This window comes from Cucumis sativus, chromosome 2 (assembly GCF_000004075.3).
Source record: "Cucumis sativus cultivar 9930 chromosome 2, Cucumber_9930_V3, whole genome shotgun sequence".
NCBI lineage: Eukaryota > Viridiplantae > Streptophyta > Magnoliopsida > Cucurbitales > Cucurbitaceae > Cucumis > Cucumis sativus.
Window position 1 is genome coordinate 20,111,123 of NC_026656.2, and position 23,783 is coordinate 20,134,905.

Sequence of the window (23,783 nt, forward strand, 5' to 3'; positions counted from 1 at the left end):
TTTTCGTTTTCTTTTTTATTTGCAATCAAAATATTAGAATGTCGAGCTCTTTCTTAAATTATGGTGCAAGATTTATAATTTCATGAAAGATGGAGAAATGGGTGATGCATGTTGTTGGCATAGGTAATGACTATCGATTCTTTAAAACATTTCTTAACCATGTTTTCATATACTAAAAATCTTTGTCATTCAAGTTAGGATTTGTAACACCTCGTGCTTAAGATTCAAAGTAGAATTCTCAATCATTGGCCTAAGACATTACAATTTATTTATAAGTTATTGTATTTCGAATACTTTTATAGATTTGACGTATATATTTGGTTAACTTGCAAGCAAGAGAACAACATGGTGATGTGTGAAGATTTAAACGAAAAGAAAAGTAAATGTATCAAGTGATTTTGTAAAAATGAGTGTATGACGAACTTTAAACATTTTAAATTTACATAGTCATTTGGTAACAAATATGTAGAGATTCTTCAAACTTGTAAGTTAATTTGACATCGAGTTTGTAGTCAACAGCTAAGATAACGATCGATTTGTACATCGATGGATTCATCTTGTGTCGGTATTCCTTTGCATATATCTACCTAGAATGATATTTCAAAAGAAAAAAAAAAGTGAGAAAAATGGGACCAAAGAGAATATACAATAAGTAACAAACTTCTTTTTCAAGATTCAATATACATCACAAATGAAAAGTTTTGGTCAACGGTAATTTCACCATCTTAGATTATTCGTATCAACTAGAAAAGACAAGTTTTCTTGCGATTCTTACTTTGTTCACTTTGTTTTAATATATACTCCGTCATTTAAACAGTACATGAGTTTACTTGTCTTAGTTTTAACTTTCATTATACCTATATTGATAGAAAACGTATTAAAAAATTAAACAAGATGGACTGAGAATTCAAAACTCTTTTACAAATGGTTATCAAATTAGATTTCTTCAACTCTAGCTATAGTTATCTTTGAATGTTTCGATATAAGATTACGTCAATCAACTAACCATTTAAAAAATCTAAAAGACGAACAATAACGAAAGAAAACGTGTATCATATATATATATATATGATAATATAAAGTAATTGACAAAACCGTAAAAGAAAAAAGATGAAATAGAATGATTTAACACAAACCCAACAAGAAAGTCATCCCAAATAGACACAAATGGACCCATAAGAAACAATAATGAATTAAAATCATCCCCCCTTTTCAAACTTGTCAAAAGAAAAAAGAATTTTCCCTTGTAAAAAGAAGTCCTAGAATTGAAAGATAAGATCTTGAGAGTCATTAGTGGAAGATGGTGATTGGCAAAAAGATCATAGCTTTTTGTTTCAAAAAATTTATCAAAAAGTGGGCTATCTATCCATCCATCCATCCATCCTTTTTATAAAAGAAAAAGAAACTAAACTAAATTAAATTCACAAAAATAATTGAGCCATCATTATTATTGTCTTCTGGATCATTCAATTCTCTGCTTTCAAGATCTTGTACAAGTTGGAAAAACATCAAAGTTTGTGTTCCTTTTTCTTTTCTTTTGACTGCTTAATAAAGCATCCTTTTTATCTCTCAAATTCACATGTACTTTGAATTCTCTATTGATCTTAAAAAGAAAATCAAAAAGACAGTAGCTTTTTCTTTCTGCTTCTTTTCCCTCTTCCTTACCGTAACAATTTTTATCTCATTCCTTTTGTTTCTAACAACCTAGATGTATTAAGATTCTTTCTTTTTAAATGTTGTATACATGTATTTGTATTAGTAGTAGATTCAAAACAGTTAAGTAGGATCGTTTTCGTAAAAGCAAAAAAAATTAAGTTCTAGAAATACTCGTATCTCTATACTTGTTATCATATCATTTCAAGTTCGCACTTATACGTCATATTATAAGATTTACGAAAGTACTGCACAAAAATGAAAGGTGGGAAGATATTTAGTATAATTTAGGAAAGAAAGGAAAAGGTAAGAATATGTTTGACTAAGTCAAGCATAGTGTATTGACCATGGTCAAACGCATATCACTTTTGGAAGAATCACTTTCTCTTAAACGTTTTTCACAAAAGTTACCAAATTCTGGAATTTGACAATAACTTATAATGATTCTTTGAGAAATGCTCAAACTTCGTCTTAAAACTAATTAATCAAATAATAAATGGATGCTAAAATGATGTCAAAATTACATCATCGAAATAAGGCATCTTAATATATTTAGAAAAGAAAAGCATCTTAATTTATAGTCATTATTGAATAGTTCTCTTTAATCATTTATATGTGCAAACAAAATTCCTAAACCAAAAAGTGCTTCAATTATTGATAAAAGTAAACCCCTAGCTTTGCCTACACACTACTGATTAGATTTGAAAGCCTACACACTGAAATAGTTTGTATAAAATCATTCACCATAAATTTAAATTTCAAAATCTTTTATATTAGAGTTAATTACTTGCTCTATATAGAAAAGAATCTATTGCACCAATAATTACTTCAATTAATGAGAAAAGTTAAGAACTTTGGCTTCTAGGGTTTAGGGTTTAGAAACTCATTAAAACAAATCCCATCAAATCATCCAATTTTTGTTAATTAAATTTTTATAATATAGTAGGGGTTACTTTATTAAGAACCAAGATTCCCTTTCACCATTTGACAAAAATGTGAAATATATTTTACTTTATGAGAATTGATCAAATATGAAAAGATATAAGCTTTTGTGTGTTTGAGTATCCTAAACACAAAACTATTCATAAAAGCAGTGATTGGACACAATGTAATATTTCATTTCGATTAATAAATCAACAAAAACAGTGTAAAATAATTGAATTAATGAAGGGATATATGTTCTCATTTACTTGAAAACATTTTAAAAAATAAATCCATTCAAGACATGAATCTAAATAATCAATGAATCATCAGAAATTTTATGTATATGTTTAGAAGTAACAAATCAAGCTAAATTTTTTATTTAATAAGAATTCATTCACCCGCGACCAAACTTTGATTTTCAAAAGAAATAAAATTACTCTTAAATGACATGTTGTTATATTATATATCTACCTAAGAATAATCATTTATACGATTATAAATATTGAAGAAGAAAAACAAAAAAGCTAAGTGAGTTACCAGTGGAAAAAAAATGAAACGAAATTGATCAAAAGCAATACTTCATAAATCTTTTAGTGTCATGTCATATATCCTAAACATGTCGATAAAACCCCCCTCCCGAAGACCAAACATATATACTTTTATCCAATATTTGTCTTAAAAGAAATGTCTTTCTAATTTTAAATTTATTAGAACATAAAAAGCTTAAAAGAAGATAGCAACAAAATGCAAGTAGATGATGGCTTTTGAGCTAAAAGAAAGAAAGAAAAAAGTGCTTATAAACTCATGTATTGTTCTATAAGGCCTTGTTGGAAGAATGAGATTCATGGAGGCATCTGTTTCAATTGCCAATGTGGAGAATCCATTAAATTCTTTTAAAAGTTGCAATCCCCTTTAACTCAAAAAGGAATAGTTATATTAAATTTTTTGAAGTGCAAAAATATAATAATAATTTTTTTAAAAATCCCCTAAGGTTTCAAATCTTTAATTATTGCATCTTTGTCTCTTACAACTACTACACTTTCCAATCTTTTTAGGGATCATAATATCTATTCTTAAATATTCACCTACACAAAATACATTTTTAATAAAATTAAGTTAGTTTAAACATATTTAATTTGATGAAAGAGTTTAACTAAACTAAGTTAAACAATAGTATATATTCTTGTAAGAATTATATAAAATATGAGATTGAAAAAAAATTGTATTATTGAATGAGAAAATTTGTATATGGTCTAAATTTTGTTCCTCAATTGGGAATCTTTTACTAACTATTTGAGTGGCACCATAATATATATAGCAACCATATTTGAACAAAACATATGGTTGCTATATATATTATGTAATTAATGTATCAAAATCTTAATGATATCAAATTTCATCACATCTCTTTCTCATAAAGCAAAACCCCATTAACATTTGTTTTTAAAAAATGAACATAACTTACTCTTATAACCAAATCAAGAGAAACAAAATTAAAAGAAAAAGTATATATTAAAAAAAATTCAAGTCAAGATACATAATACATTTTGTTTTTTTTTTTTTTTTTATGTAAAAATAAGTGTGTTATGACACAACTAAGGGAACACTATTGGGACATATATAGATATATATATATAAATAGATATAGGGACAATAATTATGTATTCCATTAAAAAAAATAAAAGCACTAAAAGACTAATGATCATGTAGAAGCAATTTCTAGAGATTTGTGGGCTTAACATTGACATCACCTAATAATTCATATAATGGTATTTGGTGATATTATACTTGGATTGCATTACAAAAAAAAATTAATTTAAATTTATTTTTTTGTATGTGCATTTAAACATGTAATTATTTAATTTAAGTTTGGCCCTTTGTTCTTGGTTGTTGCATGTGAAATGCTTTTGAAAAAAATAATGGGATTTAGAATGGGATGTGGGGTTTAACTGATGAAAATAATCCAAACATGTGATGTGCACCATAAAGCAATAGCAATTATACATACAAAGTGCTGAGACAAGTGTTGTCAACTAGTTGTGGACTTGTGGGGATATTTTTTCCCATTTTTTTTTAAAGACGTTTTAACTTTACTTTACCTTCTTTTTCCATCTATTCAATAGTAAATCTAATTCTATACCACATTCACATCTTGTTTACCTAATTCTCCTGTTTCATGTTATTTTTTTTTGCATTGTTTTTCTTATACAACAATATGAACATGTGTCAATAAGCATATTTTAGTGAATCGTTTATTGATTACTGTATAGGTCGATGGTTCTATCTCTTACATGAAACGTTCATTTGATAAATTTTATTATTGTGAACATTTTGTTAGAAATGTTTTAAGGGTAATGATATTCAAAACTTTATTCTACAAACATCGACAATGGTCTCGCTTGGGCCTATTCACGCAACTCATTGGGCCGATGGTGTAGGCCGAAGGCCAAGGTTGTAGTAGTGGGCCTTGCCTTTGTTGCTATTGGGCTTTAGATGTTTGAGCACTAAATATAGTGCTAACTTCAATACATTTTGAAAGGATTATTAGAGGACATTATGTAAAGAAGTATGATAATAAATATTTGAATCTAGAGTTACATAGAGTTAATAAAATTAAGAGGTTTATTTATTTAGAAGACGAGTTTTTTAAATTGCTTGAAAAGGATGAACTAAAGGGTAAAAAGGCATTAAAAGAAGGAAGATTAAATTGAAACTAAAGGGGTGACCAAAATTGACTCAACGAAAAATAACCCTCAAGTATTTCAAAAGTAGCACAAGGTTTCCACCTCCTTTCCTCTTTTGTCCTTGTCAACAATTATCATTTTTATTACGTTTTTTTAATGAAAATGTATTGTTTCCGCGTGAAGGCAATTTGAATATAATAAATGGAATAAAAGAAAGTCAAAAGTTTTTTTTTTCTTTTTCTTTTTTTGTTTTGTTTTTAAAAATATAATAAATGGAAAAAGAAAAATATATATATTTTTTAGTTTTTTCCATGATTTTAATTGTTTTATTTATTTTTATTCACTCCACCTGATTTCTTCTTTTTCTTTTTATTATTTTGTATAATTTTTTTTCTAATTATCATAATTTTGAGTTTACTCTTATATATACGATTGAATTATTAAGTTTGATTACATTGCAAGTCGATACTAAATAGATAAATAAAAAAATCTACACAAAAAAATCATAATACAAATAAATTCTAATTAGTTTTAAAAAATTCTAACCCGTTTTTAGATTGGAAGATTAACCTTTGTACTACTGAAATTAGTTTTAAAATTAAAAACAAAATAACTTTGTTCATTCAATAAAAACAATAGAAATAAGTGACTAATTAATTTGATGCTATAAGACACTATCTCGATTTAACGTGAGAATAATAGTTTGAAGTGAATCAAATAAAGAAAACAATAGAAGTTTATGTAAAATTGATAGCTAATTTTAGATGGTAATTAAATTTTTTTGTTAGATTAATTATTTTCTGGATATTTAGTGAAGAACTAAGTATTTAATTATAAAAGAAACTCAAAATAGATTTAATAATTTGTAGTTTTTCTAAGAAAAAGAAAATAGAAAAAAACAAATAGGAATACTTTTTGATTTTGTTAAATTGCAAATTCCGAAGAGGATGGAGAATGAGACGAGGGGTGGAAATCCCAATCCCATTCCCATTTCCATATCCCTAGAAAGGTATTCCCACCAAATTAATGTACAAAGTTATTAATTTGTGTATGAGTATTAAATAATAATAATTTTAGCTTCCTATCCCTCTTAATTTATTTTTATTGACTAATTTAACAGATGAATGTTTTTAATATTTTCAATATTCTAATTCTTTATTAAAAAAGTTTTAAAAATTAACAAAATAAAATAAAATGCACTAAAATTTGTTTGGTCAATTTTTAGGTTATGATCAAGTAATGAGTTGTCAATGTTAACAAAATAGAGTCACTACCCAAAATCAATGTGATTGGTAGGAGAAGTTATTGCTCTATATACCTAAACATATTTAACGCATTACAACCTCAAAATAAAACTAGCAAAAAAGATTTATATATTAAAGAATGACCACGTATATATATCATACTACTCTAGTATATAAATGATATTTTTTTAAGAAAAATGGTATAAATCTATAAATTAAAATACTACATCATTTAATAACTCGTCAAGATATGGATGTGATGAGTATTTACTCCTAAGGATACTAAAAAAAGTTCATAACTTCTTGAATCAACCAACCACGTGAACCAATTTGAGTTCATAGATTTCCCATCACAAATTAACTTTTGAAAAGAAAAAAAATTCCTAAAAGTTGTCATCCAACAAAACCAAAAGAAAAAAAAAGAGGAAGCTAACATATTAATTCAAAATGATCACAAAAGAGTTCAAATTCAAACTAAAATGGAATATAGGTAGATATTTTGAAGGTAAAATAACAAATAATAATAATAAAAGTCTTACGTGGGCCGAATCAATATTAAAGTCATCCAAAGCCCTCAATGACGTGGATTTTTTAGTAATAATAATAATAGAAGTCGCTAACTTAATTCCCAAGTAAGTCTTCTTCACCGGACGAAGCTTCGTTGAACCGGCGTTCCACGTTCACAAGCATCTGCCAAATCGGCGATTTAGTAAATTACTCAATTACCCTTCTCTCCTTAAAGCTTTCTATTCTCCATAACCGACTTTTGACTTTCCCAATTCGTAGGGGTATATGTGTAATTTGATATTGTTTGGTGACTGGAAACGGATACATATGCCGGCGAGCTCTGTTTCTTTTGTCTTGATTCTACTGGTTCTTTCGAAGCAAATTTCAGCGCCGGCTTTCGATCTCAGAAACTAGTAGAATCCATGGCCTCCAAGTTACTCGTGCATGAACAATTGAGGAAGAAGATGTTGGGGTCAATTGAAGTTCGATCTCCTCTCGGAAACCCTACAAATTCTTCCTCCTCCGATTCTCCTCTTTCTCTGCTTCACAACTACTCCAATTTCAAGAGAAGTGGGTTACCTTCACGTTTTATGTTCTATTTCCATAGTTCTTGGGTTGATTTCCCTACCCAAGTGCTTGAAATCTTGCGAACGGCTTTCTCTGACCGGAATCCAGCGGTGGAGTTGCAAATTGATGGATCGAAGTACTTATTTGATTTGTACAGGATGTTGCAGATTGATTTAGACACTGGTAGACAGAGATCGGTTGCTTGGATCGATGATAAGGGCGAGTGTTTCTTCCCTAAAGTTTTTATTGGGGAAGAGACGACGAATAGCTCCCCGATTTCTTGTAGTCCGAAAATTGAAATTTCGATTACGATTGATGGGAAATCCGGGAAGAGAAAGAGGGAAACTATGGAAGAAAATGAAGTCAGTTCTAGTAATGAACATATGAAAGTGAAGGCATCGAAAATTCCTCGTGTCGTTATGAATGATTCAGAAACTTCTGTATGGCCGAAGACGAAGGTGCTGAATGAAGGGGATAGTGGGTATTCGTTAGTAAGCAATTCCCTTCTCCCTTCAATGAAAAAAGTTGATTCTACCTTTTCAATCTCCGCAATTCATCGGTGTACCAGAACGGGGCCACTGGAGAAAGCTCGTCTCGATGTGTTTCTGAAGCAAAATGAGATTACAACGGCTGCTCGTGGTGTATCTAATATGGTTTATGCATGGTATGGAGCTTCTGCAAAAACTTTAGCCGGAATTTTGGCTCATGGGTTCGGAGAGCCAGTTCAGATTCCTGCTTCTGATACCACCCATGGCATTGGAGTTTATTTATCTCCATTGGGTTTGCCCCATTTAAGGTAAAATTTGGCTGTTCTTTAAGTTTAGATACTCTTTTTTTATTATGATTTCTCACCATTTTCAAACTGCGTTCAACTTCATTTCCTAGTTCTAAGCTATCGGAGGCCGATGGCAATGGAGTTAAACATATGATTTTATGTCGAGTTATATTGGGGAACATGGAAAAAGTTGGAGCAGGATCTCGACAATCCCATCCTTCGAGTACAGAGTTCGACACTGGTGTGGATGATCCAACATGTCCAAAACGTTATATTGTATGGTGTAGCAATATGAACAGACACATTTTACCAGAATATATAGTGAGCTTCAAATCAACATCTCATCTGCCGGGTAATTATTATTTTTTGATTTGGATCATTTATTTGATCCATTCTCCCATCTCTTTATTATTATTATTTTCTTTCTGGCTGATCCATTTTTCCAGGTAACTTGAGAGAATCGACTGAGACAAAGTATCCCCTTGTGAAATTACTTTCGAAGATGAGGAATTCCCTGCCTCCCTCTAAAGTTCAAGAAGTTGCGACGTTGTTTCAGAAATTTAAGGTTAGCATTCACTAAAAGGATAGAACGAAAGGAAAACATAAGAATATGGAATCGGCCTTTTAACTAATGGGACATAATATGATGCTAACTTAGCAGTGTGTGTTTTGACAATTGCAGGTTGGACAATTGGCAAAAGATGTTCTTGTTAAAAGGTTACGATCAATTGCTGGAGATCAGATGCTTCTATCCATATTTCGTGAAAGTCGTGGATGACAATGAGGTTCTTCCAAGTTTTATTTGGAAGCATTTGGAATTTCAATAATTGTGCTTTACTATTCATATAACAAGTTGTCAATGTTACTATACAAGTAGTTTTAGCAAAGAAAGCTCAATATACAGTAGAAAGATTAGAAAAACATTTGTAATTTTTCCTTAAATACATCTTATATGCAGAGATTTTCTGAGAGATCATCTTATTTCTTGATTGCTTATCTACTGTATGCCAATATATTCTTCTAATTCTACAAAAAGAGTGTTTGAATTGCCCATGAAATTGTAATTTTCAAAGTACTCTATGGATTTTGCCTGAAAAAGTCTCAAGTCTGTCTCCATTGGACTGGCTCCTCTCCAACATTGTAATTTGTAATTTTCAAGCTAAACCATCAATCTTTCTTAAAGAAACTATGGAATTTCTTAGAGGTATTTTATGAAACTGAAGTTAGAAAATAGTTTTATAATCCTTATTGAGTACCATTACAAACACCGTGAGAGGCCATCGCCATTCGTTTTCATTTATATTTCACATGTTTTGAAACATGTAGAAGTTAAATCGATCTTTTCCATTAGTTATCCTTCTGTGTCTACATTACACTTTTGCCTAGAGGATGTCTTTTTTCTATATTTGATCGCCTGTTAGGTTGGCATTAGTTTCCAACACATGTTATTTGCAATTGGGTTGTTTTTATGATTGATGTAAGAATTATTTTGGAAGCCACGTCGTTGATCTAACAGATTACCACTCACTAATAGTGAAATGCAGAAAAACATGGAACTGATATGCCTTCCGGTATCTGAGCTTAAATATAGATACTGATATCAGAAAGAACTGATGGTTCGAAATTTCTGTAAGTATCTTACTTAATTCAAAATGGTTTGTGAAGAAGTTGGTTGTGAATTTGATTGTAAGTTCTTCAGCTGGAAATTATTGGCGAGGATGATTTTCCCTCAAGTACAGCTAGGCGCAAGGGATAATAGATGTTTCCTTCTAGTTCTATCATTTGTTTCCATCTTCTAGGGGTATGAAAATCACTTGGTATGGAATCCCACGGGTATGAAAATCACTTTATTATCTTCTTGCTTTTCTGTTTTTCAATTTTCACACATGCATTTGTTTAAATATCTAGTTTCTCCCTTGTTGTAGGGTCTTACTTTTTGTAAATCTCTTAACTATTAATATCACGTTTCAAATAGTTTTACTTTCAATACTATTACAGTATTAGAACTCAGATCTCCTTTTTCTCACTGTTTTGAGTTTTGGGGTTTTCTAAGTTAAGTGGCTTGACATTTATAGTTCCATACAGAGGAAGATAGTTGGGATGGCTACAGTTCAAGGATTCTTCATGAAACTCCTTCCCTCGATATGTTCGTGGCCACATTTTTGTTAGGGCCAAGGAGGAACTCTTTGTAATTTCTTTTCCATCTTACTTCGTTTTATGACTATCTTTCATTCGAACAGCTCATCTCTAATGATAGCTTATTGTAGCTTGCCTTTTTTATTCTTTTTATAATATAGACATCTGACATGCAGACACATGGGATTTGGATTGTATGCTAACAAAAAATGTATGCATTTGGACTTGAGATTGAAATAAGGGTTTGATTCTGCTTAGTCCTTCAGGCATTGATTTTCTTCATCTTCCTTTTGAAAATTTGATTAATACTGGATTTATGGATTGGACAAGCAGAATAACTGGTACCAGGAACAAATTGATCAGCACTCGCTATTTTGTTTATTAATTCTAATGTTGGGGCTTATAATTACTTGTAAGTTACTACTCAGTTTTTCGCAGGCTGCAAAGATGGGGACAGCCTACAGGACGGATTGTTGAGACTGGTTGGGGGCCCATGCCAACTATCTGGATAAGTTAGATGTTAGCTGAACAATTGGTAACGAAGGGTGGTTTTATATTTCATTTCTATAGAATATTGGCGTAATTATCATTAGCTCTTTGCTATTGCTGACCCTGTATAGTTGTAATTGTTTATTGTTAGACTTTCCTTTTTTATTTTTAAACTAGCTCGTTTTATGTAGTTCAAACTTCTTGATGTCAGTCTCCTAGTGGTGAGGAAGAATTCATGTGCACTATTCTGTTTGGAAACATTGGAATTTCTTATTACATGAAGATGCTTGTTCTTTCGTTAGTCAATGATATTTGGTGGATAATTTTTCGTGTAAAGTGATTTTTCCCTCAACTTTCATGTATTGATACAACATTGTATATGACACCCATTTCTTCAACTCATGCAGTCTGTCTCGAGCTGATGCTCTTTGGAGAGGAGTGTCCGAGTTGCCAAGGTGCTGACCGAAACAAATGCCTTTCATCTTTCATTGTAGAATGGATTTGGAGCTTAGTCACTACTTGAACACCATGGATACATATTCAACACGTTGTCGGATGCTGTCAACTCACTGTGTCTAATAGCGAAAAGGTAGAAGGTATGTTCATGTTCATATAACACGTGATGAGTAATCCCACGTTTTTCTTACTGAGATATTTAATTCCAGAAGAGAACACTCTTTATTATTTGATTAAATTACAAGTTTCATCCTTGAGTCCTTCAACTTTCTTGTTGTGAAGTTTTAAAAATGAGTTTATGTCTAAAAAATTCGTTCTTTGTTATGTTTTACTTTTACTTTCAGGTTGGTGCAAATCCAAATCCAAATCCACCATCTTTTTAATATTGAAAATGTAAATTCTTAATAGACCATGATCTTCAACACTTATCCATATTTAGCTTCCTTGACCTTCGGGTATACCGAAAAACATCTACAGTTTATTGAATATTAGCATCGTTTATATGTATTTATATGCATCTTGATATTGATGATGTGTGAAAAAAGGGGGAATTCTATAGTATGTGCTCGTTTTTTCTTTTTGTTTTACTTACTGGGTGTTGATTTATATAAAAGAATGCTGGATTTCAAGATACTGAAAAATTTTGTTTATTTTCTAAACGAAAGAAAATCTCAATCATTGGCGATCTTAGAAGAAGATAGGTTAAATCATAAACAAGCACAAAAGCTTGAACTCCAATAAGTGAGAAGATCCATCGTTCTTTTATCGTAAGCATGTACTATGCTTTATCACAAATGCTTAAACACATCATTTACGTCCATTTTAGACCTAAACAAAAGATTTCTTCCACTTGGGTAGTAGTCTAAAGAAAGATGTGACTTGTCTAAAACCGAGACCATGCTGCTAGCATATATGATCGCTGTAAATATTTTCTCAAATAGAATCCTACTATTCAAAGTCTCAAGAAAGAACCTCACGCTGCCATCTTCCTAATTAAGTCGAGAAATTTTCTTCATTCTCAAAATTATAGACAGATTTTGACTTGGTCAAAACTAAACCCACTAACCATTGTGTGTATGTATAGTGGGCCTTGAAAATGTAAAAACTTTGGATTCTAACTCAAGAAGGCTGGACTAAAATTTTCCCATATTTAGATTCAAATGAGAACAAAAAAACTCCAAGATTTGAGATTCTTTTAAAAACTAATAATAAATAAGAAGATTTGAGATTGAAAAACTCGACTCGAGACTCAAACGGGGATTTGGGTTAGGCGAGCCACAAGTCAAGGATCAAACAGTGCTGCATCTCTTGCCCTCGGTCTCGATCAGGTATGAGGAATGTTACTGTATACATATCATTTGAGTTGTAGATTAGCAGAACTTCAAACTAACTTAATTGTTTTCTTGTTGATTCTTTCTTCTATACATTCAAATATCCTATGCATCTTCATTATAAATCATCATTTAGTGCACATTCAGTAAATTACAACAAGGTCAAGGGACTTTGCTTAGTAATGACTTAAATATTGAAAACTATTAAAAAGAGAGAGAGAAGAATAGTGGGGGGATGGGGTAGCAGTAATGGTAACAGTAGAAAGCATTTACATAATTGGAGATCAAATCAAATCATATTATATAATTAACTTAGGTATTGTCATCCACAAGACCTGGAATTTTGTCTCTTTTCTTCTTCTCAATGATTATTACTATTATTATTGCCAATCACCACACCCTTTTTCTTCCCAAAATCATATTTGACTTTTTTCTTTCTTTCCCCTTTTTTATCACTGTTATCTTCTTTCTCTTTTCCAGTCTTTTACAGATTTCTTTTTTCTTTTCTGTTGGGTACGATGAATGAAGCAAAGACATCTGATTTGATTCTTCCATTTCAAAAATAAGAGTACATGTTATGTTTACTTTGATCTTAAATTAAAATTTTCTATCGGTTTCCTTTGCTGAGAATATGATTTAATTTTCTGAAAACAACATCTTAATTTTCAGAAAATTCTAAAAAGTATATAATAAATTTCTAGACTTTTAATTTTGTATTCTTCGGGTCTTCGAGTCCGTAAGATCAGTACATCAATTTTAAAAGTTGAAAACTAAATTAATAATCTATAGTGAAAAGGTGTAAAGGTGTGGATGGATGATCTTATCATAAGTGCATTCATTTTTTCAAACTAATCCACTCCCCATTACAAAAAAGGCTACTTAATCAATTTGACTTAGGGTTAACATGATAATATATATATATTTAATTTGTCACATCTCACATAAATATCAGATAAAATTATTTTTTTTTTAAAAAAAAGCAAGAAGTAATAGTTGATTTTAAAGAAGAGGCAAAAGAAAAAGGCAATCCAACAGCAAAATGAAGTTGGAAGGGGATGCTTGAAGTTGAATGGCCAACAAGGCATTGTTTAAAGTTTTAGAAAATAAAATGAGTTGTACGGTAGAGAGAAAGAGAGGTAAGGTAACCCCAATTTGTTGGGTTATTATTGTTTTTTCTTTGTTATTGGAGTTGACCAACGTGGCAATTCATTCGTCACACACATTTGCTCACGTGGCTTCCTTTCCCATTTTTATCACTTCCTTTTTCATCAAATAAATAAATACAAATATCTCTTCTTCTTTTTTCATCCACTTGGTCTCATAAATTTTTACCTTTTTAGAAATAAAAAATTGATTACCAATTTCCTCCTAATGCTTTTGCTCCAACCATTATCAGAATTCATTTTAATACTCAAATTTGTTGTATAGATGATTTTCAACCGTTGGACTAAAAAAATCATAAGTTACATTACATGTTCAGTAATTAGATATAAATTGATATATGTCTAAAACGAATTAATAAGTTTTGTGTGTACTAAAATCTATATTCAAAGGATCATTTGAACAAAAAAAAAAAAAAAAATAGAGATTTCTTTTATTTGGGTGGAAATATGTATGACGTATCTTTTTGTTTAAGCTTTTATATGTATGTTACACTTACCTAAAACCTCTTCCATAAAGTTTTAATAACTTTGATAAATTTCATGTGTCTTTAAAAATATTCCACAATAAGTTTGTTTATTAATTCAAGTTTCATATAATTTGTTATAATAGATAAGTTTTTGTAGAGAGTTTAGACGGAAGAAATTAGTTCAAGTATTTAAAGTATGAGCAATTCACAAGCTATACTTTATGTTATTGTGCGTCACCTTAGTTGTATTCAACCTAGCTAACATCTTGCATAAATGTATCGTTGTTTAAAGGGGTTGGAGAAAATCTCTAGTACTACGATAATATTAAAAAAAATATATTCATATTATTTTTGTTTTCGTTGAAGAATTAAGTAGGTCCATAAAATAAATGTACAATAAATTAGTTGAGGACATGTTACGCATAGTAAATAAAAGTGATATGTACTACTATAGTACTAAAAAATATATTTAAAGTTTGGGAGAGTAAATTACCATTTTAGTTTCCTCAATAAATAGTACCGAAACTTTCCACACACCATGTGAACATAGACAACACATCCCTAGGGGTAAACATGATAGACCTAAAAATCAAGTCGACCAAAATCGATTGAACGTAAGGTGGTCTATTGAAGATAAAGAGGGATTTGGTTGGTGTTGGTTTGAAAAAAATTCTAATCGATAACGGTTTTTAAAAACTTTAAAAACTTAAACTGACCAACCTACGGTGGGGTCAGTTTCAACACTAGACTAAGTCGATCATAGTCGATACAGTGTCAGTTTAGTCAAAACATCGACTCAGATCGACCAATGATTATCCTAAGTGAACATTTTATTCAAATATTATCTTTGTCCTTTATTTTAAAAGTTTGTTTAATTTTCGTAACTCGATTTCAATTAATCTTAAATTTAGCATAGTAAAGTAGAAATTGTCACGATGTTAGAGATGAGGTTTAACAAAGTGTCAACACAACAAGTTTGACACATTTTGGAATCATAATAAAATATTTATTGGTATTGGAGTATGACTTTAATAAGATCAGAATGAACCCTTCTAATTTCAAATTTATACTTTATACCAATAGAATATTCTCAACTTATTCTCACCTTTCGAACTTACCTTTTTCATCCATCTTTATAATATAAAGCAATTTCTTGATATTTTTCTTTTGATTCTATATATTGAATTAAATATGAGCGAAGTTCACATAAGTAATTTTGCATTTTTATCAACAGTTGTTACTCACACCTAATTTTATTTAAAAAGCTTAAATGATAGAATAAACTAAAATTTTAAAAGAAAATATCTCACTAAATTAAATAATTTCTTCATTTGAAAAACTAGTATGAATTATTTTTCATGAATCCAATTTCATCATGTAACAAATACAATCTATAAAAATCAAAGTAATTAATTATATTGACCTTTTCATTTCCTTAGTTAAACTAATTCTCTGGTCCTCGTAAACCATAAATGCAAGTTGAAATTTAGATTTCTTTCGTCAATTTATGTATGTATTTATGGAGTACTTTGGTTATAGGAGATTTGAATCATCTCGTCTATGCATGACCATCGTTTTCTTTGCCACCTTTTAACGAATTATATCAATTCTAACAAATTGTCAACAACGCTATTAGCAATTATTTCTACTTATTGAAAGTAGGACTCAATGAGAATGAAGTCGTCTAATTAAAATCAAAATTATACTTTATACCGATAGAATATTCTCAATCTATGGTCACTTTTCAAAGTTGCCTCTTAAATGTTGTATTATATGATGTTGTTTTTTATACTTTTGAATACTTTTTTGAAATGTGAATTCTAGATGAACGTTCTCAAGTTCTAATATAGAGAATTGAGTATGAGTGACATTTAAATATAACCAAAGTTGATTAATTCTTGAAGAATTTTCCTAGTGAAACTAATTCTACTTGTCATAAATTTAATTCAAAAGTCTCATTCATAAATTCCATTTTACCAAAATTTACAAGAAATATATTACACGTGGAATAGGAATTTTGAACCAATCTAACTTATTGAATTAAGAAAAAAACATGTTTTACGTGAGTAGGTTGTAATTGAACCGTGCTTAATTAAACGGATCAAAAAACAACATTCTAATAAAGTTTAGTTATGATCATACCTAAATTAAACTACAATCTTATTCTGTTTTGGCATTAAGTTGAGCAATAATTAAGACCAAAAGATGAAGCATTTCCTCGTGGGATAAAGGAAAAAATAAAACTATACGCAAAGATTTAATAAGACGTAAAAATACATACATAATTGAACAAATTGATATGTTTGTTAGTTATTAAAATACATTGATTAAGTTTCATAGAAAGAATTAAATAGAATTAGAATTGACCAAATTCACAACCCAAATTCACTTTTAATACTAATTTTTTTCAGATTGTGGCAACGGCGGCGCGGCCTCTTTTCATTCTTTACTTTTTTATTTTCATTTCCACCAACTTATTTTCTTAAGAAATATATACATATTTTTTTTAATGATAAATTAATTTGTTAATTGAGGTAAATGACCTAAAAGTTGGGACAATTTGGTTGATTTGTGAATTAAATTATCTTTAAGTATATATATTAAAAATACCATCCATTAATATATTGTTATTTTAATTAAAAATTACATAACTTTAAGATAGATAGTTTTAAAAACTCTTTTTTAACTTTTGGAAGCATTAACTAATCTTTGACATGAATATAACAAAAGCAAGAGAGGACTTATTTCATTCCAACCTTCATTTCCATTTTCAAATGGGTTTTATTGTCAAAAGTAAAAACTTTTTAATTTCAAACATAAGAAAATATATAACACCCACTAATTTTATATTTTTTTTACTATTTTACTTTGGTGAAAAAGTTTCACTTTTAATTTAGCTCTATCTTTTTTACTTTTGAATTTATTCCATTAACTATAAATTTAAATAACCAACTATATTAATTATAAAAATTATAAAAATTATAAAAACGGGAAATTCATGGAAAGTATATATATTGAAATTATTTGAAAGGTTTGTTCTAAGGGAGGATTCATGTGGTGTTAGAAATATATTGAGAGTGACAGTCCAAAGTATATGTTGAAGTTCAACATTTTGATTTATAAAATAAACTTTATTTTATTTATTAATTAGTACTATGTTGATTAAATAGGATTTTCCAATTCAAACAACCATATAAAACCCATTTTTGCTTTATTATTATTTTTTTATTTATAATTCTCTGGCCTCTTTATATTACGTACTTTCCTTTATTCTTTATCATATCAATAACTTCGATATTGATAAATAAATACAAAATGATAGATCTATTATGTAAATAAATAAAAGAAGTATATACACTTTTTTATAACTACGAGTAATATGGGATCCTTTTTCAATGAGAGAAAATTCATTTTAATTATAAATGTTTCAATAGTCCCATGCAAACCAAACACTCCAAAACACGAATAAAATAATTATGGAGTTAAATTTTTAATTTAACTATAATGAAAATAAAACTAGTTTTTAGTTAAAAGAAACGAAGTTTGGTAGAAGTATAAGTTTTGAAATCTCTAGACTAAATTTAAATTTCAACGATAAATTAAATTAAAATAAATTTAAACTTTTAGTTAAGGTAAGTGTTTTGAAATCTAAGGATCAAATAAAAACAAATATAAAATATATGAACAATCAAGTATTTTTTTTTATAATATTTGACTTAAGGGTGTTCACGGTTTGGTTCGGTTCGATTTCAAACTAAAACCACAAAATGCAAAAAAAATCATATGAAATCGAACTGAACCACATGTTTGTGTCAAATCGAATTAAAACCAAACCATATATATGATTTGGTTTCGATTCGATTTATATCCGAGAGAATCTCAAGCAATCAAAGTATTGAGTTTGATCAAGTTTGACTTTTTGTTTTAAATCCCTAACAATCTCGAACCACAAAAATACTATCAAACTAAACTAAACCGCATAAAAAACAGTTTTAATATAGCACAAACCGCACTAAACTGCATGTAATTAGTTTCAGTTGGATCGGTCAAATCGATTCGATTTTCAAATATTCTATGAACACCCTTAATTTGACTTACGTACTGATAAATAGGAAGACTATTTCCTTTTCTTGACGTTAAAAAATCAATTTGTTTTTCTTTTCTTACCTCACATAGAGTATGAGATTTGAACTCCACACACACGTATACGTTTAATTTATATACGATCAAGTTATTTATAAATATAACAAAATGAGGCAAAATTGATGATAACAAATAACGTGTGTGTGATGCCACGTGGAAGTTGAAAGCATTTATGAAGAGAGTGACAATATGAAATCTGTGTTATAACCCTCAAATGGAAACGAAAATATCTTGACAAGTGACGTTGATATTTGACAATACCCACACCCTCCTTTTCAATAATAATAACATTAACTACAACACACACTCTCTCTGGCTACGGGACCGATATAACAAAGAATTGACCGATCACAAAAATGCTCGGACACACGAACCACGCCGCCCGGACACACAACTCCACATTCTTTTTTTTTTCTATCCCAAACAACAAACCTCATCATCACCTTACAAACAATCTCCACCTTTCTGTTTTCCGGCGGGGGGCCGGAGTGTCGTCATGTCCAGGCACTGATCAGGGCTGATTGGGGTGAAGTAATAAAGGGCATAGGAAGGGGAGTAGTAGGCGTGGTGTTGTTGCTGGTTGGTGGGGACGAAAAGTGGAGCGCCCACCACCCTGATCGACGAAATGTGTGAACCATATACGTATGTAATTGGAAAAGTTTGAAAGGGAGGAATTGGGATTTGAGAGCGTCAACTTTTGCTGCGACCATTAGAAGAGGCAAAAGAGAGAGAGAAAAAAGATGAATAATGTTTATGAGGGTAACAGAATTGAGCATATATGTTGTAGATGATATTGACATGCAAATTTGTAAAGAGAGAAGTGACTAGAATTATCATATATGTGTGTGTGAGTGTGACAACCATTGTGTCAATCAACTTTTTCCAAAAGCAAATGGAATGTGGGGAAGATGAAATGAAACCATCTTTTTTAGTTTTTAATTAAACTGTTTTATTACCGTTTTAGAAATATTACTTTAGCAGATCTGAATTTATTATTGAATTAATCTCATATATATCTAAAACACTTTAGTTTTTCTTTCTTCTTCTTGATAATCTTTATAGTCAAACTTGATACTCATATATATCTAAGTAACTATTTACTCTTTTTGATCATTGTAGACAACTTTATATTTCTTCATAAAAAATTTCTATGTATGTGATTGTGTGAAAGAAAGGGTGATCTCATAATGAATTAATTTATAGAAATTTTGTCATTATTGTAGATTTGGTTTGCTCTTTTCTTGCAATTGCTTGGTGTTGAAGCGTTGCTAAGTTAAGTTATATGTATTTATTATTCATGAGCATTGGTGGCCAGGTGGAGTACAGGCCAACCAAGCAACATCACCTTTTAATTTATACAATAAAATGACGAGAGAAAAAACAAAACAAAAGGTTAATAAATAATGTATATGTTTGGAATCGCTTTTTACCCTCACAAAAGTGCTTTTTGGATAGTTGAGATTTGTGTTTAATTATTATCGTCTTACAATACAATTCTTTGTTATTCTCTCTTCCAAAAGAGATATACATCACCAAGTGTTTAGTTAATTAGCTTTCTTCCATTCTAAGATTGGAGAAACACTTCCAAAACAATGACCAATCGTTATAGTAAATTTTGAACGTGAAATTATAACGGTTTTGAAAGTTTAATTTTGAGAATGTAAATACAAATTTTAGATATATGCAGATTGTGTAATCTGTCCTTTTATCTTTTCACCCCCATTGCTCTCTGTTTCTCCACAGAACAAACATATGGCCATATGGTGTGTCAAAAAGTAGTGGCCTTGGCTTATAGCCACACCAAGGACGTGGGAGCCTGGGAGGAGGAATATGATATAACATTATATAACCCATATCTGCCCAAAACATAGGCTTTGAAATTTGGACTAAACCACCACCCTTCGCTCTTCATTCTGATTTGACCTCAACTTTTCTCCACGTGGAAATTTCTTTTAACTATTTCTCATCTTACCTTCCTTTCTTTATTTACCACATAATTCGAATTTGAGAATCTTGGACACCTCAAAGCCGTCCAAAGCTTATAGTCTAGTGAAATTTTTGCTAATTTTTAAAGAGATATAGTTCCATATAAGTTAAGTTAAGTTGAGTTGAAATTTATGCTAAAAACTTTATTAAACGAATCTATATCCAAAACATAGACTTATGGTTTCCTAACGTGTTAATTCAAGATCACTTCATAACTCAATTTATCGTTCTAATGGTATATAAAAATGAATTTGGAAATGATCGCATAATACAATGTCAATGGAGAGTGGAAATAAAATATGAATAATGTTTTTGTACATTTCAAACTGCACTTATCTTTGTATCTCATTCACATTAAAAAAATCAAAATATAAACAAAAAGTTATCACACGATAAATTATAACCCGAATAATTTAACGAGATAGATGAATATATAAAGATATACCAAAAGAGAAATTAAGTTGAAGAGGTGTTGAAAGAATTGAAATATAATTGGTCCACGTCTTGGAATCTAAACTCGAAATAGTTTCTTGGTGATGGAAATTTGTGTATATGTGTCCCTTGAAAATTGTACCCATTGATTCTCTTTTTGAAAGTGCCACCTCCCCACCTCCATTTTCTATTTTTATTTTTTTGTTCATCACAACAACAACCAAAATCTGCTTTCTTTTTTCTAAAAATAATTTTTAAAAAATTATCAAAATATTTAATTTATGTGTGATTTTGGTAAGTATAAATAGTTTATCCATTTTTCTTTTAATTAAAAAACAACCTTTTAAGAACGAGATATCTCAAAATATTTTAAAATAAATTCAGATATATTGATACCATCTATAAATATTTTTTATTGATTTTTTTTATATTTAAAAATAGTTTTATCTTATTTGTTATTCGTCTAACATTTATCTAAGTCAAAATATTTTTAAATTGATTTTGTTTGATAGACTAAGACTTAAATGGTTAATTTCAATAGCAATGTCACTGTTTTAATTTAATAATTTTTTTACAGAAAAAGTAAGGTGTCTTTAAAAATAGCTGAATCTTATTTTTGTGTGATTAAATATCGAAATACAGTATGTTGGATACTACGTAACTCTCATGCAACTATGTTAGCTAAGAAAATGATGAAATTAGACTAGAGAAATGAGTTTTTAATGGCAATAAAATATGAATGTGAAGTTAAATTAAGGTAGATGGAGTTAGGTCTCATTTTGTATACAAAACCCACTGCTAATATTGGTGTGTTATTATTTAATTTATGAATGTTGTTGTTGTATGACAGTGACAAAAAAGAATAAGGTTTTGTATTTAATAAGGCCACTCTTACTCATAATCACACATGAAGTTGATATATGAACACTGAGGGTTCCTTTTGCAATGTTTATCCACACATATATTTATTTTCTCACTATGACCAAATCTTTTATCTTTTTTCACATATTTCTTTCCCGGATTTTTTCTTCATTTTATATAATATATATATGGTGATTTGATTTAATATTCGTATAGAATAAAAAATGATAAAATTAAGGAGTTTTTGTTGAGCTTTTTGTAGTTTAACGATTTTTATAAAGTGGATATTCAATTTCTAAACTTTTTATAGATAATGTATACTTTATGTAATTTGAGTTATGCATTATTAACGGAGTTTTTGTAACGATAATTAAATTTACTTTATAGAATATAACATCCTTTTTACTTTAAGTATTTATGTGAAATTTAGATTCTCATTGAATAATCATCTTTGTATTAATAGTCTTTATACGAGCTTTGCCCTTGAGAAAAAATATCAAGAAAGGTTTGCTTTGTGGAAATGAGAATGTGAAAACCTTTGGAGTGGTAGAATGTCTACAAATAGAATATATGTTGTTTTGGAATGAATTAATTTATAAAACATGGGTTTGTGTTCGATCTCGTTTGATAATTGTGTTGGATTCTATTGGATAACTACTTAACTTTCGGCAACTAAGTCTTATTTTCCTCGGGTAGTGATTCGGAGTTAGAATGTTCTTTTTTAGTACAATTTAAGGGACGTGGGAGATTTGAACCCACGATTTTATATTCACTTACAGGTGTATGTTGAACTAAGCTCTTGTTGGTCGAAAATAAAATGTTGTATTTTCATAATCTTAATTTTTTTTAATATATAGAAAAAGATTGTATAATTGGGATGGTGGTAGATAATTAGAACGTGGTATTTTATTGTGATTTTATACATTTTAAAATGATTCCAAAAAGGTATAAATACTCCTAATTTGAGAATAATGATATGATATGATGGTTAATGCTTTTTAATCAATGCCTAAAAAATGGGAATAATGAATATTATATTATTCTCAAATAAAGTTGTATTTACAAAATCCACTCTTATCCCCTCACAATGAAATGCCACGTCATTTATATTGTAATTAACATTCAGCCATTCAAATATGAAGAAGTAATCTTTAGGCTTTAGGCTTAGTCTTCACTGTAAAATTCACTCTTTTATTTGACATTACTGTCCCAATTAAGTTTATTCAAAGCATACTTAATTAGCTGTAGTTAATTTAATTAAGTACCGTAAATGAGTTTGAGGGTTATCACGTTTAAAGAACGTATAATATGTTATTAAATTGGATAATAAATGTAGACAGTACAATTTAAGCTAAGGAGAAATCTATACAAAGTTGTTCGAGAGTGTTTCTCAAGCCAAATTTATTAATTACTTTGTTTCTTTGCGTAGGTTAGATTGTGGCTAATTGAGTTCCAAATCTAGTTGATAAAGAAAGCTTTTGTTTATCTCATGTATTTAGTTACATTATATAACATCAACAACGAATTATAGTTCATCAACGGAGAATTAAATTTTTGTCGTCGACAAGCTTCAAAGTGTCATAGAACAATCTCTACCGTCCAAAAAAGCTCTTCATTTCATCTAGAGTCAATACTTTTGCGAGCTAAATATATATAATGAGTGGTAGTTCGAAAACCTTGTACTAACTACACCACAACACAATTTAAATTCATTGACTACCATACTAATTTCAAGATGTGAAAGAACCATTAATCATTTGTAACCACATAAAATCTACCAACTTTGAGGAATAAATAAATAAAACACTAAGCCAGTATGAAGACTATATTTCACCAAATTACATGCATATTACCTAATTAACAATCAAATTAGTTTTACAAATATTTAGTTTCCCAATTATTTGAGTACACTTAAACCAACACATCAATTTTTTTTCTTAAAAAAGTCCTAAAATATAAAATTAA

The 23,783-nt window shown here is 29.5% G+C and overlaps 1 protein-coding gene across 10 annotated transcripts; it reads left to right on the forward strand.

Moving 5' to 3' along the window:
- Positions 1–7,304: 7,304 nt before the first annotated feature.
- On the forward strand, positions 7,305–12,022 carry LOC101219909 (probable inactive poly [ADP-ribose] polymerase SRO3). 10 transcript variants are annotated; one of them, XR_004214428.1, is made up of 9 exons: positions 7,305–8,375; positions 8,465–8,706; positions 8,801–8,919; positions 9,037–9,139; positions 9,889–9,983; positions 10,054–10,542; positions 10,929–11,025; positions 11,387–11,575; positions 11,780–11,996. XR_004214428.1 is itself a non-coding variant. In XM_004148352.3 (4 exons), exons 1-4 carry the CDS (start codon positions 7,435–7,437, stop codon positions 9,130–9,132), a joined length of 1,398 nt encoding a protein of 465 aa, XP_004148400.1. In that variant the 5' UTR covers positions 7,307–7,434; the 3' UTR covers positions 9,133–9,350. The 10 variants fall into 10 exon arrangements, 1 of the variants encoding a protein (XP_004148400.1); XR_004214426.1 differs by having other exon boundaries at positions 10,054–10,187; positions 10,440–10,542; positions 10,929–11,575; XR_004214429.1 differs by having other exon boundaries at positions 10,054–10,187.
- The last annotated feature ends 11,761 nt before the right edge of the window (positions 12,023–23,783 follow it).

Bases quoted from the DNA above. Each gene is read 5' to 3' on its own strand.
- LOC101219909 (XM_004148352.3), top strand. From the start codon at position 7,435: ATGGCCTCCAAGTTACTCGTGCATGAACAATTGAGGAAGAAGATGTTG. The intron at 8,376-8,464 runs GTAAAATTTGGC...TTCATTTCCTAG, and splicing joins TTGGGTTTGCCCCATTTAAG to TTCTAAGCTATCGGAGGCCG. The intron at 8,707-8,800 runs GTAATTATTATT...CCATTTTTCCAG, and splicing joins ATCAACATCTCATCTGCCGG to GTAACTTGAGAGAATCGACT.